We start from the raw sequence: 20,836 nt of genomic DNA, 5'->3' as shown, positions 1-20,836 counted from the left end.
TTATTGTCACATGTACCGAAGTACAGTGAAAAGTATTTTTCTGCGGCCGAGGGAACGTACACAGTACGTACATAGTAGACAAAAGAATAATCGACAGAGTACATTGACAAATGGTATATCAACACACAGTGATTCATTACAGTGCGGAACAAGGGCCAAACAAGCAATACATGAGCAAGAGCAGCATAGGGCCTCGCGAATAGTGTTCTTACAGGGAACAGATCAGTCTGAGGGAGAGTCGTTGAGGAGTCTTGTAACTATGGGGAAGAAACTGTTCCTATGTCTGGATGTGCAGGTCTTCAGACTTCTGTACCTTCTGCCTGATGGAAGGGTCTGGAAGAGGGCAAAGTCTGGGTGGGAGAGGTCTCTGACAATGCTGTCTGCCTTTCTGAGGCAGCGTGAGATGCATAGAGAATCAATGTGAGGGTGGCAAGCTTGTGTGATACATTGGACTGAGTTCACCACACTCTGCAGTTTCTTGCGATCTTGGGCCGAGCTGTGATGCAGCCGAATCGGATGCTTTCTATCGCACATCTGTGGAAGTTTGTGAGAGTCGATGCAGATATGCCGAATTCCTTTAGCTTCCATAGGAAGTAGAGACGTTGTTGGACTTTCTTGACTGTTGCATCAACGTGCGTGGATCAGGACAGACTGTTGGTGATGGTGACCCCCAGGAACTAAAGCTATCGACCATCTCCACTTCGGAGCCATTAGTGCAGACGGGTGTGTGTTGTGCTGCGCTTCCTGAAGTCGATGATCAGTTCCTTGGGCTTTCCAACATTTAGAGAGAGGTTGTTTACGGTACACCATGCAACCAAGTGATCTAACCCCCTTCTGTAGTCTGACTCGTCGTTGTTTGAGATACGACCCACCACAGTCGCATCATCCGCAAACTTATAGATTGAATTGATAATTTCTCGGCCTTTTGACTAAGATCAAACGTAGCCCTTCTCGGCCTTTTGGTTAAGATAAGTGTGGGATCAGGTGTAATGCTTGGATCTGGTGTGCCTCTTTTGTGGGGACCATGAATTGGATTCAATTTGAATTGGTTTTTGGAGCAGGCAAGGAACTAAATTAAGGGTTTGTCCCTGTCCACACTCTTGAGCTCTGGCTTTGTATCACTGATAAAGTAATAACGTTTTTTTAATAGAACTTATAGATCGGATTGGGGTTAAATCACAGTTGTGTGTGTATAGGAAGTATAGTAGAGGACTGAGCACACATTCTTGCGGGGCCCTGGTGTTTCGGCCTATTGTGGAGGAGGTGCTGTTGCCTATCCTGACAGATTGCAGTCTGTTGATCAGGAAGTCAAGGATCCAGCTGCACAGGGAGGGGTCACGTCCAAGATTGCAGAGTTTGGTTATTAGTCTTGTTGGGATAATGGTGTTGAAGGAGGAGCTGCAGTCTGTGAACAGCAGTCTGAAGTAGGTGTCCTTGTTGTCGAGATATTTGTGTTGACTGTAAGGCCAGAAAGATAGCATCTGCTGTGGATCGGTTGCCATGGTAGGCGAACTGCAATGAATCGAGACCGTCTGGGAGGCTGGCTTTGATCCGTCTCATGACTAGCCGCTTGAAGCATTTCATGGTAACAGACGTTAGGGCCACCGGTCGGTAGACGTTGAGGCAGGGTACCTTGTTCTTATTTGGTACTGGTATTATGGTGGTCTGCTTGAAGCAGGTGGGGGTCTCAGAGCAGAGAAGAGAGATGTTGAAATATCTGCGAATACACTCGGCAGCTGGTCAGAGCAGGCTCTGAGTGCTCGGTATGCCTGGGGGTGCTCTTGGCATGCCCTCCTACACTCTTCACTGATTCAGGTTTGATGATAATGGTAGAGTGGGGGACATGTTGGGCCATCAGGTTCAGTTTGTGGTTGAATACAATTATGCTGCTGGTGATGGGCAGAGCACCTCATGGATGCCTAGGTTTGAGTTGCTAGATCTATTGGAAATGTATTCCATTTAGCAAGGTGCTAGTGCCACAAAACGATAGAGTGTATCCTCAATGTGAAGGCAGGACTTTGTCTTTACAAGAGCTCTGCAGTTGTCACTCCTACCAATATTGTCATGTGCAGGGGCGGCATGTGGCGAAGTGGTTAGCATTGAGACTGCAGTGCTGAGGACCCGGGTTCGAAAATAATTGGGTACTCTAAATTTAAAAAAATATATATATATATATATATTGTCATATGCAAATGCATCACCTCCAGGTTGTTTGGTCACGACTGGATCAAGTAGGTTTCTTGCTCTAGTTGGTTCCCTCACCTCCTGCTGCAGATCTGCAGCTAGGTCCTTTAAGACTCAACCAGCATAGTCGGTAGTGGTGCTGCCAAGCCATTCTTGGTGATGGACATTGAAGTCCCCAACCCAGATTACATTCTGTGCTTTTGCCACCTTAAGTTATTCTTCTAATTCATGTTCCACCTGGAGGAGCACTGATCATCAGCTGAGGGAGGGAGTCAGTAGGTGGTAACCAGCAGCAGGTTTTCTTGCCCACGTTTGACCTGAACTTGCATGTGGTGGTGTTCCCACCTTGTCCTTGTCCTTCTGGTTGGTAGAGGTCATGGGATTGAAAGGTGCTGCTGAAGGAACATTGAGGAGTTGCATTGCAAAGGATAGAGTGTATGAAATTTGCCAGTGATCTAATGATGGAGCATATGATATCTAATGTGGAGCTTTACTATCAATGAGTTCACCGTTGCTCCTCAGATTACCTCTATTTTGAAGAAACTAAATAAACAATTAAACTAATTCAAATAAACTGAGGGCTGTCGATTATGAACTCATTAGTCGATTAACATTCCTCAGCTCGAGCCAATTATTTGCTCAACAACTCTGCACTGATGTGTGTTTGTGGCACTGAGTAGCGGTCACCAATTAACCCTTTGCGTGTTGAACTCCCCATTGTGTCAATGGGAGTGTTGCCTTCACCATTAGCTGAGAGGTCAAGCAGATATACAACATGTCTGACATGGGGCAAAGGCCTCAAATCTCAGCAGGTCGCCCTTTTCCAACAGGGATTGTTGCAGTGGCATCCTCACAGGCCAAACCCCCTCCCTCCCCTTGACAGTGTTGTACACAGAGCCTAACAGATAACCATGGGGCAGATCTCTGCCTTGTGCCATTCATGAGAACTCAGGGCACAGGAGGGCCTCCGAAGCTGATGTCATTAGGTCAGGTGAAGTGGAAAGAGGGTCCTGCATGAACCTTGTCCATCTGAGGAAATTTCACTAAGTGTGATGCCCAGCACCCACATGGCTCTGCATTCCCCATGGTGGCATGGGGCTCTGTTTGTGAACCGCAAGGGGTTCCATTCCCTCAATATTCAGATAGTGTGTGATCACACCATGTGCATTATGCAGTTATGTGCCCATTTCTCAGGGAGCATCCATGACAATTACATCTTGGAACGTTTGCACAGCCTAGCCATTTTTGAGGAAGAGCAGCAGCTGGTGGGATGGCTCCTCAGGGACAAAGGGTAGCCCTCAGGAAGTAGCTGATGGCACCAGTGCGGAGGTCACAAATACCTGCTGAAACTCGCTATAACGAGGTTCATGCATCAACGCATGCGCTGGTCGAGCAGGTGATTGGCCTGCCCAGGATGCGGTTCAGGTGCCTTGGCTGGTCAGGTAGAATCCTCCAATACAGTCCCCAGAGGGTGTCCCACATCATTGTGGTCTGCTGTGCTCTGCACAACCCGGCACTGCACCGGGGAAAGCAGCTGGACCAAGAGGAGCTGGAGGAAGAGGTCGAGGACCATTGCGAGGGGTAACATGCGGAGAAGGCAGAGGAAGGGCCTCAGGCAATGGCCAAAACCCATATGAGTGACAGGGCTAGGGATGCTCTTATTGCCTCTTAGTTTGGGGATAATCAAAACTAGGGTGTCAAGACCTCTCGCCGCATGGCGTCTTACATTTTCACATTGCTTTGGGGCTTGTGGGAAGTCATTGTGATGGTCGTACGATTCATGGGCAGGGTGCTAAAGTGATTGACCAGATGCTGCGGGAGAATGATAATGATTTGCAGTGGGGACAGATCAATGCACCTCTTATCCTCCTCAAAAAGTCTGACTCCTGCCTGAAAGAGAGCTGGGCACAACTTGTCACTGAACGGACTGATCTAGGGGCACAGAGAGGCTGAGTGATATAGCTATCTCAGCTGCTAATGCCTCCTCCAACATCAGGGGTCCCAATGTGTTTCTCCACCTACTGACAAAGAGGACAGACTCTCACACATTTTCAATCCTCAGCTTTCTCATAACTAGAGAGCTCTGGTAGACATGAGTATTGTGGGGGGTAGTGGGGGACCTTCCCTGGATGGGAGGTTGGGGGGCCCGTGCCAGGAGCAACCCAGAATTACTGTGTTGTCAAGGTGGGAATTGGGAGCGACATCATGCTGCCATTCTCACATTGCACAGGAAGCATTGGCTTTGTGGAGCATGACATGACAGTTTGGAAGCTCTTTATGGGTGACCAAAGTGATTTTTAATGTAAGCTAGTTTTTATCATTTTCTCTAATAGTTAGATTCACCTGTACCCACTAGGTGCCAATCGTTTTTATTTGTCTTTCTCACCCTCCCACTACATCTAGGTGTATCCCCATGATCCACAGCTGAGGCCTGCTGCCTTCCATGCACCGTTGCCTGACATAACCTTGGTGAAAATCCCCTGGGGGTCAGGGACCTTGAAAGTCCGGGCCTGCTTCTGGGCAGCACTTGTGTTGTAGAGCTGCCCTCCATGGTGTGCGGGGTTGGATGTGTGTTGCTCACAGGAAGGAGGGGTGTCAGATGGGCTTCACACCCCGGGGTCCCTGAATGGAAGGCAACAGTCTTCGCTCCTGCCGGTCCTCTTCCCTATGGGTGCCCAGGGGCCCCTGGGCTCCTCAATGGGATAGAGGTTCAGCTGGAATGAGATTCAGAAGCCCTGCTGTCCTCTGGCATTGACATCCATGAAGCCCTGCACCATAGGGCTCATTCCCTGAGCCATTGAGGTCATGACCTAAACCTTGGGGCACACATCCCCCCCCCCCCCCCCCCCCCCCCCGCTCATGGCGTGCAGGTCCTGTGCCAAGGTCTCCGCTGCGGACGTCACCCTTGCTGAGTGTTGGCCTTGTTGCATCAGTGCAATGGTACATTTTCCTTGGACAGAAAGTGATGGGACTCCTCCAGTCAGCCTTGCAGTTTGACAAGGAATACTGTCATCCCTTCCTGATGCTCGTGAGTCTGCCTTTGCAGTTCCAGCAACCCAGGGACAACCAGACACAGGGGCACGTATCAGCCAGGGTCTCAGCACCGTCCTGGGCTCCGATATCCCTCCAAGTGCCAGATCTCTTGGATGTTCCTTCCTCCGCCTGGATTATCAGGTTTGTTGTGCTGACCAGTGAGTGACCCAGAAGCCTACCTACTAAGTATTCCCACTGAGGTGTGAGTAGCTTAGCTGGTGGAGGGTGCAGGTGACTGGTGTGACACCTCTTCATTGCTGGTCTCCAAGATATCTCCTTCAGAGCTGCTCAGGTCTATGGTGTTCAGGGGCCATGAGGATGGTCTGGGCTGGTCTGCTAATTGACCTGCAATGGAAGGAGGATAGAATTAGTGCAGGGCACAGGAACACTGATACGAGAAAGATCACTCAATTGAGGTTTGTGTGATAGCTGGATGTGTTCAGGGTTCTCACTTGTGTCTTTGGCCCCCATCTTGCCCTTTGCACAGACGTGGTGCAGCTCCTCACTGGTGGATTTGTTCATTGTCATGTGTACCGAGGTACAGTGAAAAATATTTATCTGCGAGCATCTCAAACAGATCATTTCGTATATGAAAATAAAATAAAATACATAATAAGGCAATACAAGATACTCAATGTAAATACATGGGACACCAGAATCAGGTGAAGCATACAGGATTGTAGTATCAATCAGGTCAGTCCAGAAGAGGGTCATTTCGAAGTTTGGTAACAGCAGGGAAGAAGCTATTTTTGAATCTATTCATGCGTGTTCTCAGACTTTTGTATCTCCTGCCCGATGGAAGAAGTTGGAAGAGTGAGTATGCCGGGTGGGAGGGGTCTTTGATTTGCCACTTTCCCCAGGCAGCCGGAGGTGGAGGTGGAGTCAATAGATGGGAGGCAGGTTTGTGTGATGGACTGGGCTGTTTTCACGACTCTCTGATGTTTCTTGCTGGCAAGCTCAAGGGCTATTTCCTCGAACGGGGTTAGGGTCTTGAGACCTCTGGCATAATTCTGGCCAGCTGTACCCACTCATGCCTATTGTCTCACATTTGTCCCGCAGTGAGACAGGTGGGGAAAGTGTAGGCAGGAGTCATGCCATGTAAGGTGATACTGTTGTATAGCATACATTGGGGGTGGGGATTTCAGATTGGGGATTTGAGGCGCAGAGGTGCTCTGGGGGGAATAATGGGAAGAGTGTTGCAGGTTGGCATGACAAGTGCTGGGGCCCTGTAGAGTTCTCAGTAGAGGAGCATATAAGGTGTACTGTGGGATGCATGAGAAGGCAGACTTACCCTGGCTGCATAAATAAGGTCATTCATCTTCTTACGACACTGCAGCCCCAACCTCTTATAGAGTAAGCTAGCGCTCACAGCTACAGCCTCCCAGGCAGGGTTGGTAACTTTGCTGGATGGGCAACTGCCCGATCGAAGGTAGAGGATCTCCCACCTCTGTTGAACCCCATCCAGACGTTTGCTGGGGGCTCCCTCGGTGAAGCATGGTGCAGTGTTTCTGACAGCCACACCTCCCAAATAGTCTTCGATCAAGTGCTGGGGAGGCATTTAAATGATGAGCCCCACTGATTGCAGCCATTAAGTCGTGGTGGGGCGAGTGAAACCCCTGAAAAAATACTTCTTGGTTAAATGGGTTGAATATGCACCAACGCTTCCCGCGGACGGCGGCAGCAGGATTCTCTCTGGCTTTATTGCCGAGAAAATAATCAGAAACTTAATAGGGAGAAATCGTAGAATTTAAAGTGCAGAAGGCCATTCGGCCCATCAAGCCTGCACCTACCCTTGAAAAGAGCACCCTACCTAAGCCCATACCTCCACCCTATCCCTCTACCTCCACCCTATCCCCATAACCCCACCTTTCTTGGACACTAAGGGCAAATTAGCATAGGCAATCCATCTAACCTGCACATCTTTGGACTGTGGGAGGGAAATGGAGCACCCGGAGGAAACCCACGCACACACAAGGAGAAGGTGCAGACTCCACACAGTGACCCAAGCCGGGAATCAAATCTGGGATCCTGGAGCTGTGAAGCAACTGTGCTAACCACTGTGCTACTCAAAATTGTTAAATCAATTTTTCAGGACTCAATTCTAATGCACAAATATTCTGCACGTGTTTATTCCCTCTTCTAATACTTAAGAAACATGTTCATATTTCAACAGCAGCATCTTCTAATTTACTAAATAGGTGATACTAAAAATGTCTTAACAAAATAGTCGTATGGATCAATTTTGGCTCTGACAGTTTAATGAAATCAATACAATTCTGCAATGAAATCACAGGCTTGTTCATTTGGTAACTCAATCCTACATGGTCTTTTTATTTAATTTTTTGTTGTGGCCTTCCATTACTCACTTTGAAAGCCCTTACTATCATGAGTTAAGAAGCAGATTTGATCCTCTATCCAAATGAAACAACAAAGTTCACTTTCAATCTTAATTTGTCAATGCAGTTTTTAGGAAAACTATATTGAAGAATGATACCTGCAAATTACTAAGTAAGAATCCAGCTACATGTTTAGCAGTTAGTCACATGGCTATAAAAACTGTTTATTAATGCTGGATGGCACTAATAAGTTTGTATTTGATCACAGCTTTGGTTCGGTTTGTGCTCAAGTATAAACGTACCAGTTCATAAGCAAACCTTTCACATCAGGGTATTTCTACACTTCACTTCTAGTATACCCAATGTATAAACATATTTCAAATTCTGCTTAGTAGATGCATTTTGTTCAGCCACACCCACCTCAGTGACCCAGAAGTGCTACTTTCAGAATGGTCCACATTCATGAAAAATTGAATCCCATATATTAGAAAATGCAGTTAACAATATTTAGGATAGTTCAGGGATGGTTATCTGGTGGTCTGGTGGGTGTAGGCATCTTGTTTCACATCCTCTTACATGTGTTTAAAAAAAAACTATCTAAATTTGATAAACACTATCAAAGCTAATGGATTGTGCGATGAATGTAGGAAATTAGAATCATAGAATCCCGACAGTGCAGGAGGCCATTTAACACGAGTCTTCACCTGCCCTTGGAAAGAGCACCACTTAAGTGATATAATATATAAATTATTGTTATATACTATATTTGTTGCATTGTTATTAAAAACCCTGGTTTAAGATACATACAAGCAGTATGTCTGCTAAAGCTGTGATTAAAACGTTGTAAAAGTTTGGTTATCATTTTAACCATTTACCTGTTTACAGATAGATGGCTATTGGAACATTGTTTTGATTTGGAGGATGCCTGGGGTGTAGATCATTTTTTTTTTTAATTCAACCATTTTCATTTTACATAATACAAAGACAAAACACAACCAATCAGAATAACATCCCCCAATCCTCCCTACCATTCCTTCAAAAATATCTAAACCCTCTCCCCATCCCGTTTTTAAAAATGTTTTTATTCAAGGCATTTTCATTTTACATAATACAAAGACAAAACACAACCAATCAGAATAACATATATACAAAATCAGAAGAACGAAACAACTCAATCAACAACCAACACCCACTCCCCGCACACCACCTTCTCACACCCCCTTTCCCCCCAACCACCTACCCCCTTGCTGCCCTCTCAAACCTCCTTAAAGAGATCAAGTCCATCTCCAGTTGAACCCATCCACCGACCCCCTCAAGATGAACATAACCTTCTCCAGCCTCAGGAATTCCACCAGGTCGCTCATCCGCACCCTGCTTTCGGTGGCTACGAGTCCTGCCACCAGAGCAAGATCCATCTCTGAGGTATCAGGGAGGCAAAGGCCAAAACATCAGCCTCTCACCCTTAGGCTCCCAACACCTCCAGTATTGCCACCTCTGGTCTTGCGACCACCTCCATACCCAGCACCTCGGACATCAAGTCCGAAAACCCTTGCCAGATCCCACTCAATCTTGGACACGCTCAGAACGTGATTCACAGGCCTTTCCGTGCACTGCCAACACCTATACTCTACCCCCTCAAAGGACCTACTCATCCTCACCAATGTCATATGCACCTTATGTACCACTTTGAACTGGATGAGGCTTAGCCTCGCACATGAAAAGGACGCATTCACCCTGCCCACGTCTTGGCCACCACCTCACTCCCGGCTCATCCTCTCACTTGTGCTTGGTGTCTCTGAGGGCTCCCTCCCATTCCATCAATTCCTTATAGACATCTGAAAACTTCCCTTCCCCTATTTCGTCCCTCGACAGCACCTTGTCTTGCAACCCCAGGGGTGTCAGCCCGGGAAAGGACGACACCTCTCTCCTTATAAAATCCCGAACCTGCAGGTCTTAAAAGCCATTCCCCGGGTAACTCGTACTCTCCCTCCAGATCCTCCAACTTCGCAAATTTTCCCCCAATAAACAGATTGCCAAAGCACTTAATCCCTGCCTACCGCCACCCCGAAACCTCACATCCAGCCCCGCCGGTGAAAACCTGTGGTTATCACAGATCAGTGCCCACACTGAGGCACCCTCCAGCCCCAAATACTGTCTCCATCGCCCCCACATCCTTATGGTCGACATCACCACTGGGCTCATGGAATACCTGGCCGGCGAGATCCGTAGAGGAAATATAAACCAAACGGCTGCCATCTTCAGTAAAATCTCTCAGTTGCTCCACTCATGGTGTACTTGACTTTGTTGAAGTTTAGGAACTGCATCAGATCTCCCAACCACATTGAGGTACTGGGTGGAGAAGCGAGGTTGTAGATAATTTATGAGGGATGGTGCTTAGTCCTGGATAAACAGGTCGTAGGATATCTTAGTGGGAGGAGACCAAAGAATGCTTATGATGTGATTAATGTGTGGAACCAGGTCTGTCAGCAGTTTTTCAGTTTGCCATAGGATTTTAGGTTGACAAGACAGGACTTCAGCTGGACCCTGGAAGGTTCTCTCTAACGGTTTTGCACAGAGAAATGCAAGTGAAGTATATTATATAAGTAAACATTTTTCCTTTTATCTAAGAACTGTTTGAAATTTTAACTAAAGCTATTACTCGGTTGTTAATGTGATTGATTCTGTGTTTAAATTAAAGTTTGCTTTAACACAAAAGATACCTATTGGTCAGTGTTATCACTCCTCGGGTGAAGTATCCTTTCCTCACAGTTTCACAAATTGCAAATTGTTGGGTTTCTCGTTCGGCATTTATTCATCAATACTTCCATAAAAATAATGGGTTGCTGATTCCAAGGTGCCATTTGCAATTTTGACATAAAATATGCAACAAATTATTGATGTAATCACATGATTATTAAGCACTGGAGTGGTGTAATGTGGTGCTAATCTGCTATTCAGTACCCATGATTCTCAACCCAAGATGGACCATGAGGGGAGGGGTGCAAAGTTATTCAGAGAGATAAGACTTTTCCTGTGTGTCCTCTGGTCGACAATGTTACAATTCAGGTTTCTCTTGACGTAGCTTGTGATAACGGTGTTAGACAAGAAAGTTAATGATTTCAGTAGGATGAAAATGAACCCAAATTAAATTAATTGGTTGGAAAATAATGGCAGATCTAACAACCCACCAGCAGTGGAAGATTAGCTTTTAAAAAGTAGTAAAATCTACAGTCTCGTCTCAGATCTTGCAATGATTTTCACTATGCTGGTATAAATACAGTTGGTGGTGGAAACTTTGCCTTTTGAGGGCAAACGCTTTCCTCTGCGCGCTATGTGCACTTTGAGCATTTTCAGAAATGTTTTAATGATCTTAAATAATAATAAAAAACAGTCCAAATCAATAAGATAATATACATAAAATATGCAGGTTAATCTTGACCCTGTAAACCAATCTCTCAATTATACAACACAATGTTTATAGATAAGTTTTCGAGCCATATCAATGTTTCCACTATTCTGATAAATTAGTGATAGATTATAAGCAATGTCTCGTTTTAGATCGACTTGATCATCGTCTATTCCCTGCAACAAAAAATACATTTGAAAATACAATCAGTTTAAAATTCCTCTCGTCATTTGTACAACAAAAAACTACACACATTCATTTTTGTTGGACTTAGATGTACCAATTTACATAATTATTTAACATGTTTCACGAAAGACTATAAAAGAGTTATAACAAGAGATTATGGTTGCTTCAATACACTATGACGTGCTTGCAAACAGGATAGCCACCCATTTTTACCAGTTTTTTTCATAGCACCCTAATTATTGCCAGTGGCATCAAATATCTTACTGCATTGTGAAACAAAAGGATGGAAACAAAAGAACAAAAATGCAGATTTAACACAGGCTCAGATGTAACTCTGATCAATAAAGAATAATCCATTATTTCAAATACCTCATTTCAATGGCACTGTCATTTTCTAATGACAACTAATCTTGCATTGTCACATGGGTGACTACATGCTGAGTGTACAGGGTCATGGCCTTTAAGGTTCTAGTGAACAGTTCTGTTGATAACCTATTTGCAATAATTTGGATAAAAGTCAAATTTTAGTTTGCTGCAGCCATCTTCTCATGTCTAGTAACACCAGCCGCTTACTGACTGGAGTTCACTTATTTTATTGAATATCTTTTTTTTTTAAATAGGTAACTGGGGATATACAACTGCGTCACATTTTGATGAGTGAACTAGATATTGCCTCTTTCCAAGATGCCCTCATCTATTCTATTTTTTAAAAATATTTTTTAAAATCTCCTTTTTCACATTTTCTCCCAAGTTTACACCCAACAATAAACAATAATCAGTAACGAATGTAATGTCAATCCCCATATCAATAACAACAATCCCATTATCCCACCAAACCCCAGACATTGGCCCGCATGTTAACATAAACAAATGATAAAAAGGAATCAGGAATCACCCATAGTCACCATTGACACATACAGACCCACACTCTGTCGGATCCTTATCTTTCTTAAGTAATAGGGAAATCGATGGCTGCCCCAAAGTTTGTGGTAACACCCCCTTCCCTATCGCCTCCTCAAACATCCCCACCAGCTTATTTTTGAATTTTTTATAATATTCCACCGGAAACCCATCCGGCCCTGCCACCTTCCCCGACTGCATCCTCCCAATTGCATCTTTTATCTCCTGCTCCATTATCGCCCCCTCTAATGTAGCCCTGTCCCCCTCCCCGAACCTCGTGTACTCCAGCTCGTCTAGAAATTCCTGCATCTCCTAGCCTCCCCCAGGTGGCTCTGACCTATACAACCTCTCATAGAATTGCTTAAAGACCTTGTTAATCTGATCTGGAGATACCACCAACTTTCCTGCCCTGTCCCGCACCTGGACAATTTCCCTTGCCGCAGCCTCCCTACGGAGCTGATCTGCCAACATACGGCCTTCTCTCCATGCTCGTTACCTGCCCCCCTTGATCGCCTCAATTTGCGTACTGCTTTCCTGGTAGATAGTCGGTCAAGGCTCGCATGGAGTTCCTTCCTCTTTTCCAACTGCGCTGGCTCCCTATCTTCTGCATACCTCTTGTCTACCTCCAGCATCTCATCTATTACCCTCTGACATTCCAACCTCTCCTCTTTGTCTAGCCTAGCCTTGAACGAGGTCACTTCACCTCTCACCACGGCTTTTAAAGCCTCCCAGACAACCGCCTTTGACATCTCATCCGTGCAGTTAAAACGTACATATTCTTCGATTACTTTTTAAATTTTGTCACAGAACCCTCGGTCCCCCAACAGTCCCGCATCTAACTTCCACCCTAGTCTCTGTACCATCTCCTTCTCCAGTACCTTATCCACCCAATGCGGAGCATGATCTGATACTGCAATTGCCAAGTATTCCGACTCCATAACCCCAGCCAGCAAAGCATTCCCCCCCCCCCCCCATGAAAAAGTCGATCCGCGAGTATACTTTATGGACTGCCGAGAAAAACGAGTACTCCCACTCCCTCAGTTGCAGAGACCTCCAAGGGTCCACCCCTCCCATTTCCACCATTAGCCCAGCCAGCGCCTTCGCTCCCCCCTGATGGGACCAGTGAGCGCGGCTGTGACCTGTCCAAGTTTGGCTCCTGCACCAAGTTCCAGCAACCCCCCCCCCCCCCCCACCCCCACAAACTATCAGTTCGTGTGTGTCCAAGTCTGGGATGGCCCCGCACACCTTCTTCGCGAATCCCACATCATCCCAATTGGGACCATATACACTTACCAGCGCCACTAGCCTCCCCTACAGCACCCCTGTCACAATCACATACCTACTCCACTGATAGCCCTCATCTATTTTTGTTCAATTTTTGGAAGACAGACCAAAACTAGGTACATGCAGTTAATTTGCATATAGCAAATGAATATATTGAGCAAAATGATCGTTGAACTTACTGAATTCTGGTCATTTTCACAAAATACTAATTAACAAAGAGACTACACTTCCTTACATTAATAGATCAGCTTGCTCAGCTTAAATAAAATACTCATTTGAATAATTAGGAAAAGGAGTCAGCCCTCAAGCCTGTTCTTCCGCCATTCAATTAGATCATGTAATCTGTATCTTAACTCCATTTACCCACCTTGGCTCAATATCGCTTAATACCCTGGTATTACAAAACTCTATCAATCTCAATTATTAAAATTTTTAATTGACCCCCAGCTATGCAACCTGTCTTCATAATTTAACGCTTTCAGTCACAGTATGAATGGGGGAAACTTCAAACCGTCAGCTTGCATCCTAACTATTTGAGTTCAAGGAAAGATTGCCCTCACAGTTTGCTGTTTCAAAAATAGGTCACTGTGTAATTCTGTTTTTGTTTCAGCTCCTTTTGTTCACAACTCAGGGATACTGTTTATAATGGAACATCCCAGCTGAGCACTGAGAGCTAGACACCCACCAATATAATGCAAGTTAGGAGTATCAAGACAAGCTAATAAATCGGTCATGGTCCTTGGTGAAACAGCGGCAAAACTTTCTAGCTTATTGGCATTTTATTTTATTTATTTATTTATTTTTTAAATTTAGAGTACCCAATTATTTTTTCCAATTAAGGGGCAATTTAGCGTGGCCAATCCACCTACTCTGCACATTTTTGGGTTGTGGGGGCGAAACCCACGCAGACATGGGGAGAATGTGCAAACTCCACACGGACAGTGACCCAGAGCCAGGATCGAACCTGGGACCTCAGCGCCGTGAGGCGGTTGTGCTAACCACTAGGCCACCGTGCTGCCCCTTATTGGCATTTTAAACACATTGTATCTCTATATCCTTTATTTAAAAGGACACACATTTGTCTGAAAGCACTTTGCCTTGAAACAAAACCTCCATATTTTAACATTTTTTTCCAAAGCCCTTTTAATGAGCAAAAGAGCATAAAATTATTAAAATAATATGGGATCGACCATTTAAACCTTTCGCTTTGGGTGATGATTCCACAGATAACAATTCTAGTCATTTTCCCAAGAGCCCAGCCTTCATCTGCAAGTATAGACAATCAGTACCCATACAGTAGGCTAAACCTCCGTACACATAGGATTGCAATCAGTGGGAACACTGGTTACCTCTTCCTATCTGTAGGCAAGGGGCAATGAAGCCAAATTTGCTGCCTGGCTGTGTTTAGCTAACCTGACAAAGACAGAGGCTGAAATTTTAATTAAATTAAATTAATTAATTAATTAAATTAAATCGCTTATTGTCACGAGTAGGCTTCAATGAAGTTACTGTGAAAAGCCCCTAGTCGCCACATTCCGGCGCCTGTCCGGGGAGGCTGGTACGGGAATCGAACCGTGCTGCTGGCCTGCTTGGTCTGCTTTAAAAGCCAGCGATTTAGCCGAGTGAGCTAAACCAGCCCCTTTTGCGCCAGTTCCTGGTTTCTCTGGCTGTTTCATATTAAGTGTACCTAATTGAGCCATGTGGAAGTACAAAACCTTTCAAAGTATCTGCTGAAATTAAAGTCACAACTAACTGGTGGATTCCTCGGTTTGTTCTCAGGATCTTCTACCATGTGTGAGTATCATTGTTTGAGTAAGAGCGGAATTTTTCTTTTTACCTATTTAGATTTCTAACATGTTACATACCTCCAATTGAAGAGGTGGGAGCTCCAGTGCCTTTTCATAATAATGAATGGCAAAATGCACCAGCCCCAGTTGATGTAATGCACGTCCCATATTATAGTATACTTCTTGGCAGGGACCTCGAAGCTCCATGTACCGCGTCAGAAAGGAGAATCCCTAGAATACAAACGTAGAGTCAATGAAATGCAGCAAGACTTGGTTTACTTGCTATCCCCCCTGTCATTTTCACAAATGTTCTACAAAGCATCAAATTCAATGTCTTCAAATCATTCATGGACAATCCATCCAATCTCCAAACATCTCAAGCTTTATGTCTCTCCCACATTCTGTTAATCTCACTCCATCCCCTTTATCAACTCATAGAGGACATAACTTTCAGCTGCTTTAAGTCTGTTACCTCAAACTCACTCCTCAAATCCCCAAGTCTTTCCATTTCTTATCTCTCTTTAAAAACTTTTCGAAATACGTATTTTCAGACAAGCATTTAGTCACACCTTTTCTCTATGACTTAGTTCACTATGGGTGATTTTTAAAAAACACTTTAAATTCATTATATAATTTAAAGCTATAATTGCTATGCTAACCATTAATTTTAAATGCAACTACAAGCCCACATGACACCACGAGCAAGACCAGCACATTTGATGACATACAGTTGCTGTTAATGCACTTTTCACTCCATGCTTAAATGACTTGTTAGATGACTGCCCCACAAGCAAGAAGGAAATAAAAACTACCTAGCTATTCCCTGCCTTCAAGTTCCCGACTTCCCTCGGCGCTTCTCTGCATTAAATATTGCTGCTTCCTCCCCACTCTCAAAGTAGACTTGTTTCATGGATTCTTCATTTGAAAATAAACTTTCTCCATGTTCAAATTTGTATCATTGTTTGAGTAAGAGAAAAAAACCCAGCAGGGTAATATCCCAATTTCAACTCAGCAGTGTCTATAATCAGCACCAATATGATGGGGCAACACGGTAGCAGTGGATAGCACTGTTGCTTCACAACTCCAGGGTCCCAGGTTCAATTTTTGGCTTGGGTCACTGACTGTGTGGAGTTTGCATGTTCTCCCCATGTCTGCGTGGGTATCCTCCAGGTGCTCCACTTTCCTCCCACAACTCCCGAAAGATGAGCTGTTAGGCAAATTGGACATTCTTAATTCTTCTTGTGTACCCAAACAGGTGCCAGAATGTGGCGATGAGGGGCTTTTCACAGTAACTTCATTGCAGTGTTAATGCAAGCCTATTTGTGATAATAAAGATTATTTTTATGATATTTCTTGATGTACCAGATAAGTACCATTTCACTATAAAAAAATCACTCTTGGGATGTGGTTGTAACTGGCTAGGCAAGCAATTTTTGCCCATCCTTAATTATCCTTGGTGGTAGTGAGCTGCCTTCTTCAACTGTCACAGCCCATGTCATATAGGTACACCCACTGTGCTGTTAGAGAGGGAGTACCAGGAATTTGACCTAGTGACAGTGAAGGAATGACAACATATTTCCATGTCAGAATGGTTTCAAAAATAACTTCCTGGAGGTGTTGTTCCCATGCATCTGCAGATCTTGTCCTTCTCGATGGTAATGGTCGTGGTTTACAAGGTGCTGTCTAAGGAAGCCTTGGTGCGCTCCTGCAGTGCATCGTATAGATGGTACCCATTGAAGCCAGTCAGTAGTGGAGGGAGTGAATGCTTGTGAATGAGGTGCCAATCAAGCGGACTGTTTTGTCCTGGATGCTGACAAAGCTTCTTGAGTGTTGTTGGAGCTGCTCTCATCCAGGTAAGTGGAGTATTCCGTCACACTACTGGCTTGTATCTTGTAGATGATAGATAGGCTTTGGGGAGTCAGAAGCTGAGTTACTCACTGCAAGATTTCTAGCTGCTGAACTGCTCTTGTGACCACAGTATTTATATGGCTGGTCCAGTTAAGTTTCTGGTCAATGGTAACCCCCAGATGTTGATTGTGGGAGATTCAGTGATGCTAATACCATTGAATGTCATGGGGGGATTGTTAGAATTTTTCTTGTTAGAAATGGTCATTGCGGGACTTCTGGTGGCGGCCATGAGGGACTAGGTCGCACATTTGATGGCTCCCGCTTGTGACGGACTTTTTGGACCTTTTTCCCCCGACTTTTTTCGGAATTTGTTTGAGGGGTCGGTGGTGGATGAGACCGAGAGGAGGAATCCCACCCAGTGTATGGAGACACGGTACAAAAGTGGGCGGAAGGGAACGAAGAACCGAATCGAGCAGGCACGTTTAGATTCTGCAGCAGGGGAACGCATGGCAGATCTGCAGACTACTGGCTCAGTGGCCCAGTGGACATCGGACCAGCTGGTCGAGTTTATTCAGGAGGGCTTTGCCAAGCAAAAAAGGAATGCCTGGACCCGATCAAGGAGTCGATCACTCGGGTGGAGCAGAGACTGGAGGCCCAAGATTGGGCGGTCCAGAGGGTGGGGGAAATGGTGGCTGAGTATGAGGAACATCTAACTGTGCTGAAGGCGCAGGTGGGGCTGATAAAAGAGCACCAGAAAAGGCTGCAAGTCAAGGTGGAGGACCTAGAGAATAGGTCCCGTCGGCAGAACTTGAGGATCGTTGGCCTCCCTGATGGATATGAGGAAGCGGATGCAAGGGCTTATGTGGCGAATATGCTTGAGAAGTTAATGAGTATGGGGTCGTTTTCTAGACTCCTGGAAGTGGACAATGCGCACAGAATGCTTGCGAGGTTGCCGTGGTTAAATGGCCAATGAGGGCGATGGTGGTATGAATGCACAGATTCCTGGGTAAGGAACAGATTTTGAGTTGGGCCAAGCAGACATGGAGCTGTATGTGGGAGAATAACATTCTGCGCATCTACCAAGATCTGAGTGTGGGCCTGGCCAAGAGACGAGCGGGATTCAACCGAGTGAAATCGATCCTTTTCAAGAGGCAGGTGCTGTTTGGTCTACTTTATCCAGCTTATTTATGGGTCACCTATGAAGAGCGGCAATTTTACTTCGAGTTGCTGCATGAGAAATGCCCTTTGTAACATATTTTTTGGGCTGTTGCTAAGTTTTGTGTGTTAACTTTATACTGGTGGGGGAAGGGTGGGTGAATCTTTGATTTTTTTCTTTGGGTCTGTTTGGGTGGAAATGTGCCTTTCGAATAGGTATGTCCGAGCAGGGGGAGGGAACAATAGGAGGCAAGATGTCTGGCGCCATAGGGGGTAATCACCAAGCTAGCTGGGCAGGTTGGCTCACAGAAGTGCAGTGGGGGGTGAGCAGATGTTTTGTTTGTTGAAGGAAGTTGCATTTATTGTGCTGTTAACGGGGGAGGGGGGAATTGCTCTGCTGACAGGGGAGGGACTGTTGCTTCGAGATAAATAGGAGGTCGAGGATGGAGGCTGCCTGAGGGCGGGGCGGAGGGAGTGGGGGGCACGAGCTGGAGGCTGGCCTAAGAAGGGGAATGGTTGATCGGCAGGGGGGAGATGAGAAGCCCCCCCGACCAGACTGATCACGTGGATCGTCAGAGGGCTGAATGGGCTGGTTAAGAGGGCTCGCGTGTTCGCACATTTGAGGGGACGTGGTAATGCTGCAGGAGACACACCTGAGGGTAATTGATCAGACCAGACTGAGGAAGGGATAGGTCGGGCAGGTATTTCACTCGGGGCTCGATTCTAAGACTAGAGGGGTCGCGATCCTGATTAATAAGCGAGTGTCATTTGAGGCGGGGAGAATAGTTGTGGATGTGGGGGTAGATATATCATGTTAGCGGGAAGCTGGAAGGATTGCCAGTGATTCTTGCGAATATCTATCCACCAAACTGGGATGATGTGGAGTTTGTAAGACGGATGTTAGGGAAGATCCCGGATCTGGTTCACACAAGCTGATCAGGGGGAGGGACTTCGATAAGGTCATTGACCCAAGGCTGAACCAGACGAGTTCAAGGACAGGCAGGGTGCCGGCAATGGTGAAGGAACTAAAGGGGTTCATGGAGCAGACGGGTGGGGCAGACCCATGGAGGTTTGGAAGGCCAAGAGCGAAGGAGTTCTCCTTTTTCTCACATGCACATAAAGTGTACTCCCGGATCGACATTTTTATTTTGAACAGGGCTTTACTGGCGGGGGTGGCTGACACAGAGTATTCGGCGATTGCGGTGTCGGACCATGCCCCACATTGGGTGGACCTACAGGTGAGCAAGGAGGGCGGTCAGCGCCCGCAATGGAGACTGAATGTAGGACTGTTAGCGGACGAGGGGGTCTGCGGGCGGGTGAAGGAATCCACCCAGAACTACCGGGAGATTAATAATACGGGAGAGGTCTCAGCAGCAATGGTTTGGGACTCACTAAAGGCAGTGGTCAGATGGGAGCTGATTTCAATTCAGGCCCAGGGAGAAGGAAGAGAGGACAGAGGCGGATAGGTTGGTCAGGGAAATACTTCAGGTAGACAGGAGGTATGTGGAGGCCCCGGAGGTAGGATTACTGAAGAAACAACGGAGGCTACAGGTGGAATTTGGCTTGTTATCTACGGGGAAGGCGGTGGAGCAATTGTGGAAGGTGAGGGGGGGCGCTATATGAGTATGGAGAGAAGGCTAATAGAATGCTGGCGCACCAGCTCAGGAAAAGAGAGGCAGCTAGGGAGATAAGGAGAGTGAAGGACAGAGGAGGGATCACAATCTTGGACCCAGCAGGGGTCAACAGGGTGTTGAAGGAGTTTTACAGCAGGCTACATAAGTCGGAACCCCCAGCTGGAGTGGAAGGAATGAGGCAATTTCTGAGAGGGCTGGAGTTCCCGAAAGTGGGTGAAGGGTTGGTAGAAGGGCTAGGAGCCCCGATAGGGATTGAAAAAATAGCAGATGGACTGGAGGCCATGCAGCCGGGCAAGGCCCTGGGACCAGATGGTTACCCAATGGAATTTTATAAAAAGCTCTCTGAGATGCTGGGCCCACTGTTGGTGAGGACGTTTAACGAGATAAGGGAGCGCGGTGTTCTTACCCTGACAATGTCACAGCCCTAGATTTCACTGATCCTGAAACGGGAGAAATGACCCTGAATTGTGCGGGTCTTACAGGCCGATCTCCCTGTTGAATGCTGATGCCAAACTGTTAGCCAAAATCTTGTCCTCAAGGATAGAAGACTGTGTTCCAGGGGTGATAGGGGAAGGCCAGATGGGGTTCGTTAAAGGGTAGGCAGCTAACTGCCAACGTTCGAAGGCTCTTGAATGTAATCATGATGCCCCCAGAAGGAAAGGAGGTGGAGGTAGTGATCGCAATGGACGCAGAGAAGGCCTTTGACCGGGTGGAATGGAACTACCTGTGGGAGGTGTTGGGGTGGTTCGGGTTTGGTCAGGGTTTCATCGAATGGGCCAGGCTGCTGTACCAGGCACCAGAGGCGAATGTTCAAACAAACTGGCTGACGTCGGGCTACTTTAGACTGCACCGGGGGACGAGGCAGGGATGCCCCCTCTCTCTGTTGCTGCTCGCTCTGACCATTGAGTCACTGGCTATGGCGTTAAGAGCTTCCAGGGGCTGGTCTGGGGTGGGGTGGAACACAGGGTCTCGCTATACGCCGACGATCTGCCTCCTGTATGTTTTCGACCCGTTAGAGGGGATGGGAGAGATCATGAGGATTTTAGGGGAATTTGGCCGTTTTTCAGGCTACAAATTGAACAT

The 20,836-nt window shown here is 46.2% G+C and overlaps 1 protein-coding gene across 5 annotated transcripts in view; it reads right to left on the bottom strand.

The window, feature by feature from the left end:
• Positions 1–10,341: 10,341 nt before the first annotated feature.
• Positions 10,342–20,836, bottom strand: part of gtf3c3 (general transcription factor IIIC, polypeptide 3) — an 88,884-nt gene continuing 78,389 nt past the window's right edge. For 3 of the 5 annotated variants that reach the window (XR_005459741.1, XM_038789107.1, XM_038789108.1), the window contains 2 exons: positions 15,195–15,347; positions 10,342–11,135 (listed from right to left, as the gene is read on the bottom strand). Coding sequence is in view for 3 of the 5 variants with exons in the window: in XM_038789107.1 (XP_038645035.1) it covers positions 11,013–11,135; positions 15,195–15,347 (276 nt within the window). In the remaining 2 variants the exon portion in view is untranslated. Of the gene's footprint in view, positions 11,136–11,503; positions 11,638–15,194; positions 15,348–20,836 lie in introns of those variants that run through there. The other 2 variants (XM_038789109.1, XR_005459742.1) reach the window with 2 other exon arrangements.

The sequence above is a fragment of the Scyliorhinus canicula genome, chromosome 2 (assembly GCF_902713615.1).
Source record: "Scyliorhinus canicula chromosome 2, sScyCan1.1, whole genome shotgun sequence".
In the NCBI taxonomy this organism is placed as follows: Eukaryota; Metazoa; Chordata; class Chondrichthyes; order Carcharhiniformes; family Scyliorhinidae; genus Scyliorhinus; species Scyliorhinus canicula.
This window is presented reverse-complemented; position numbering and strand designations above follow the sequence as displayed.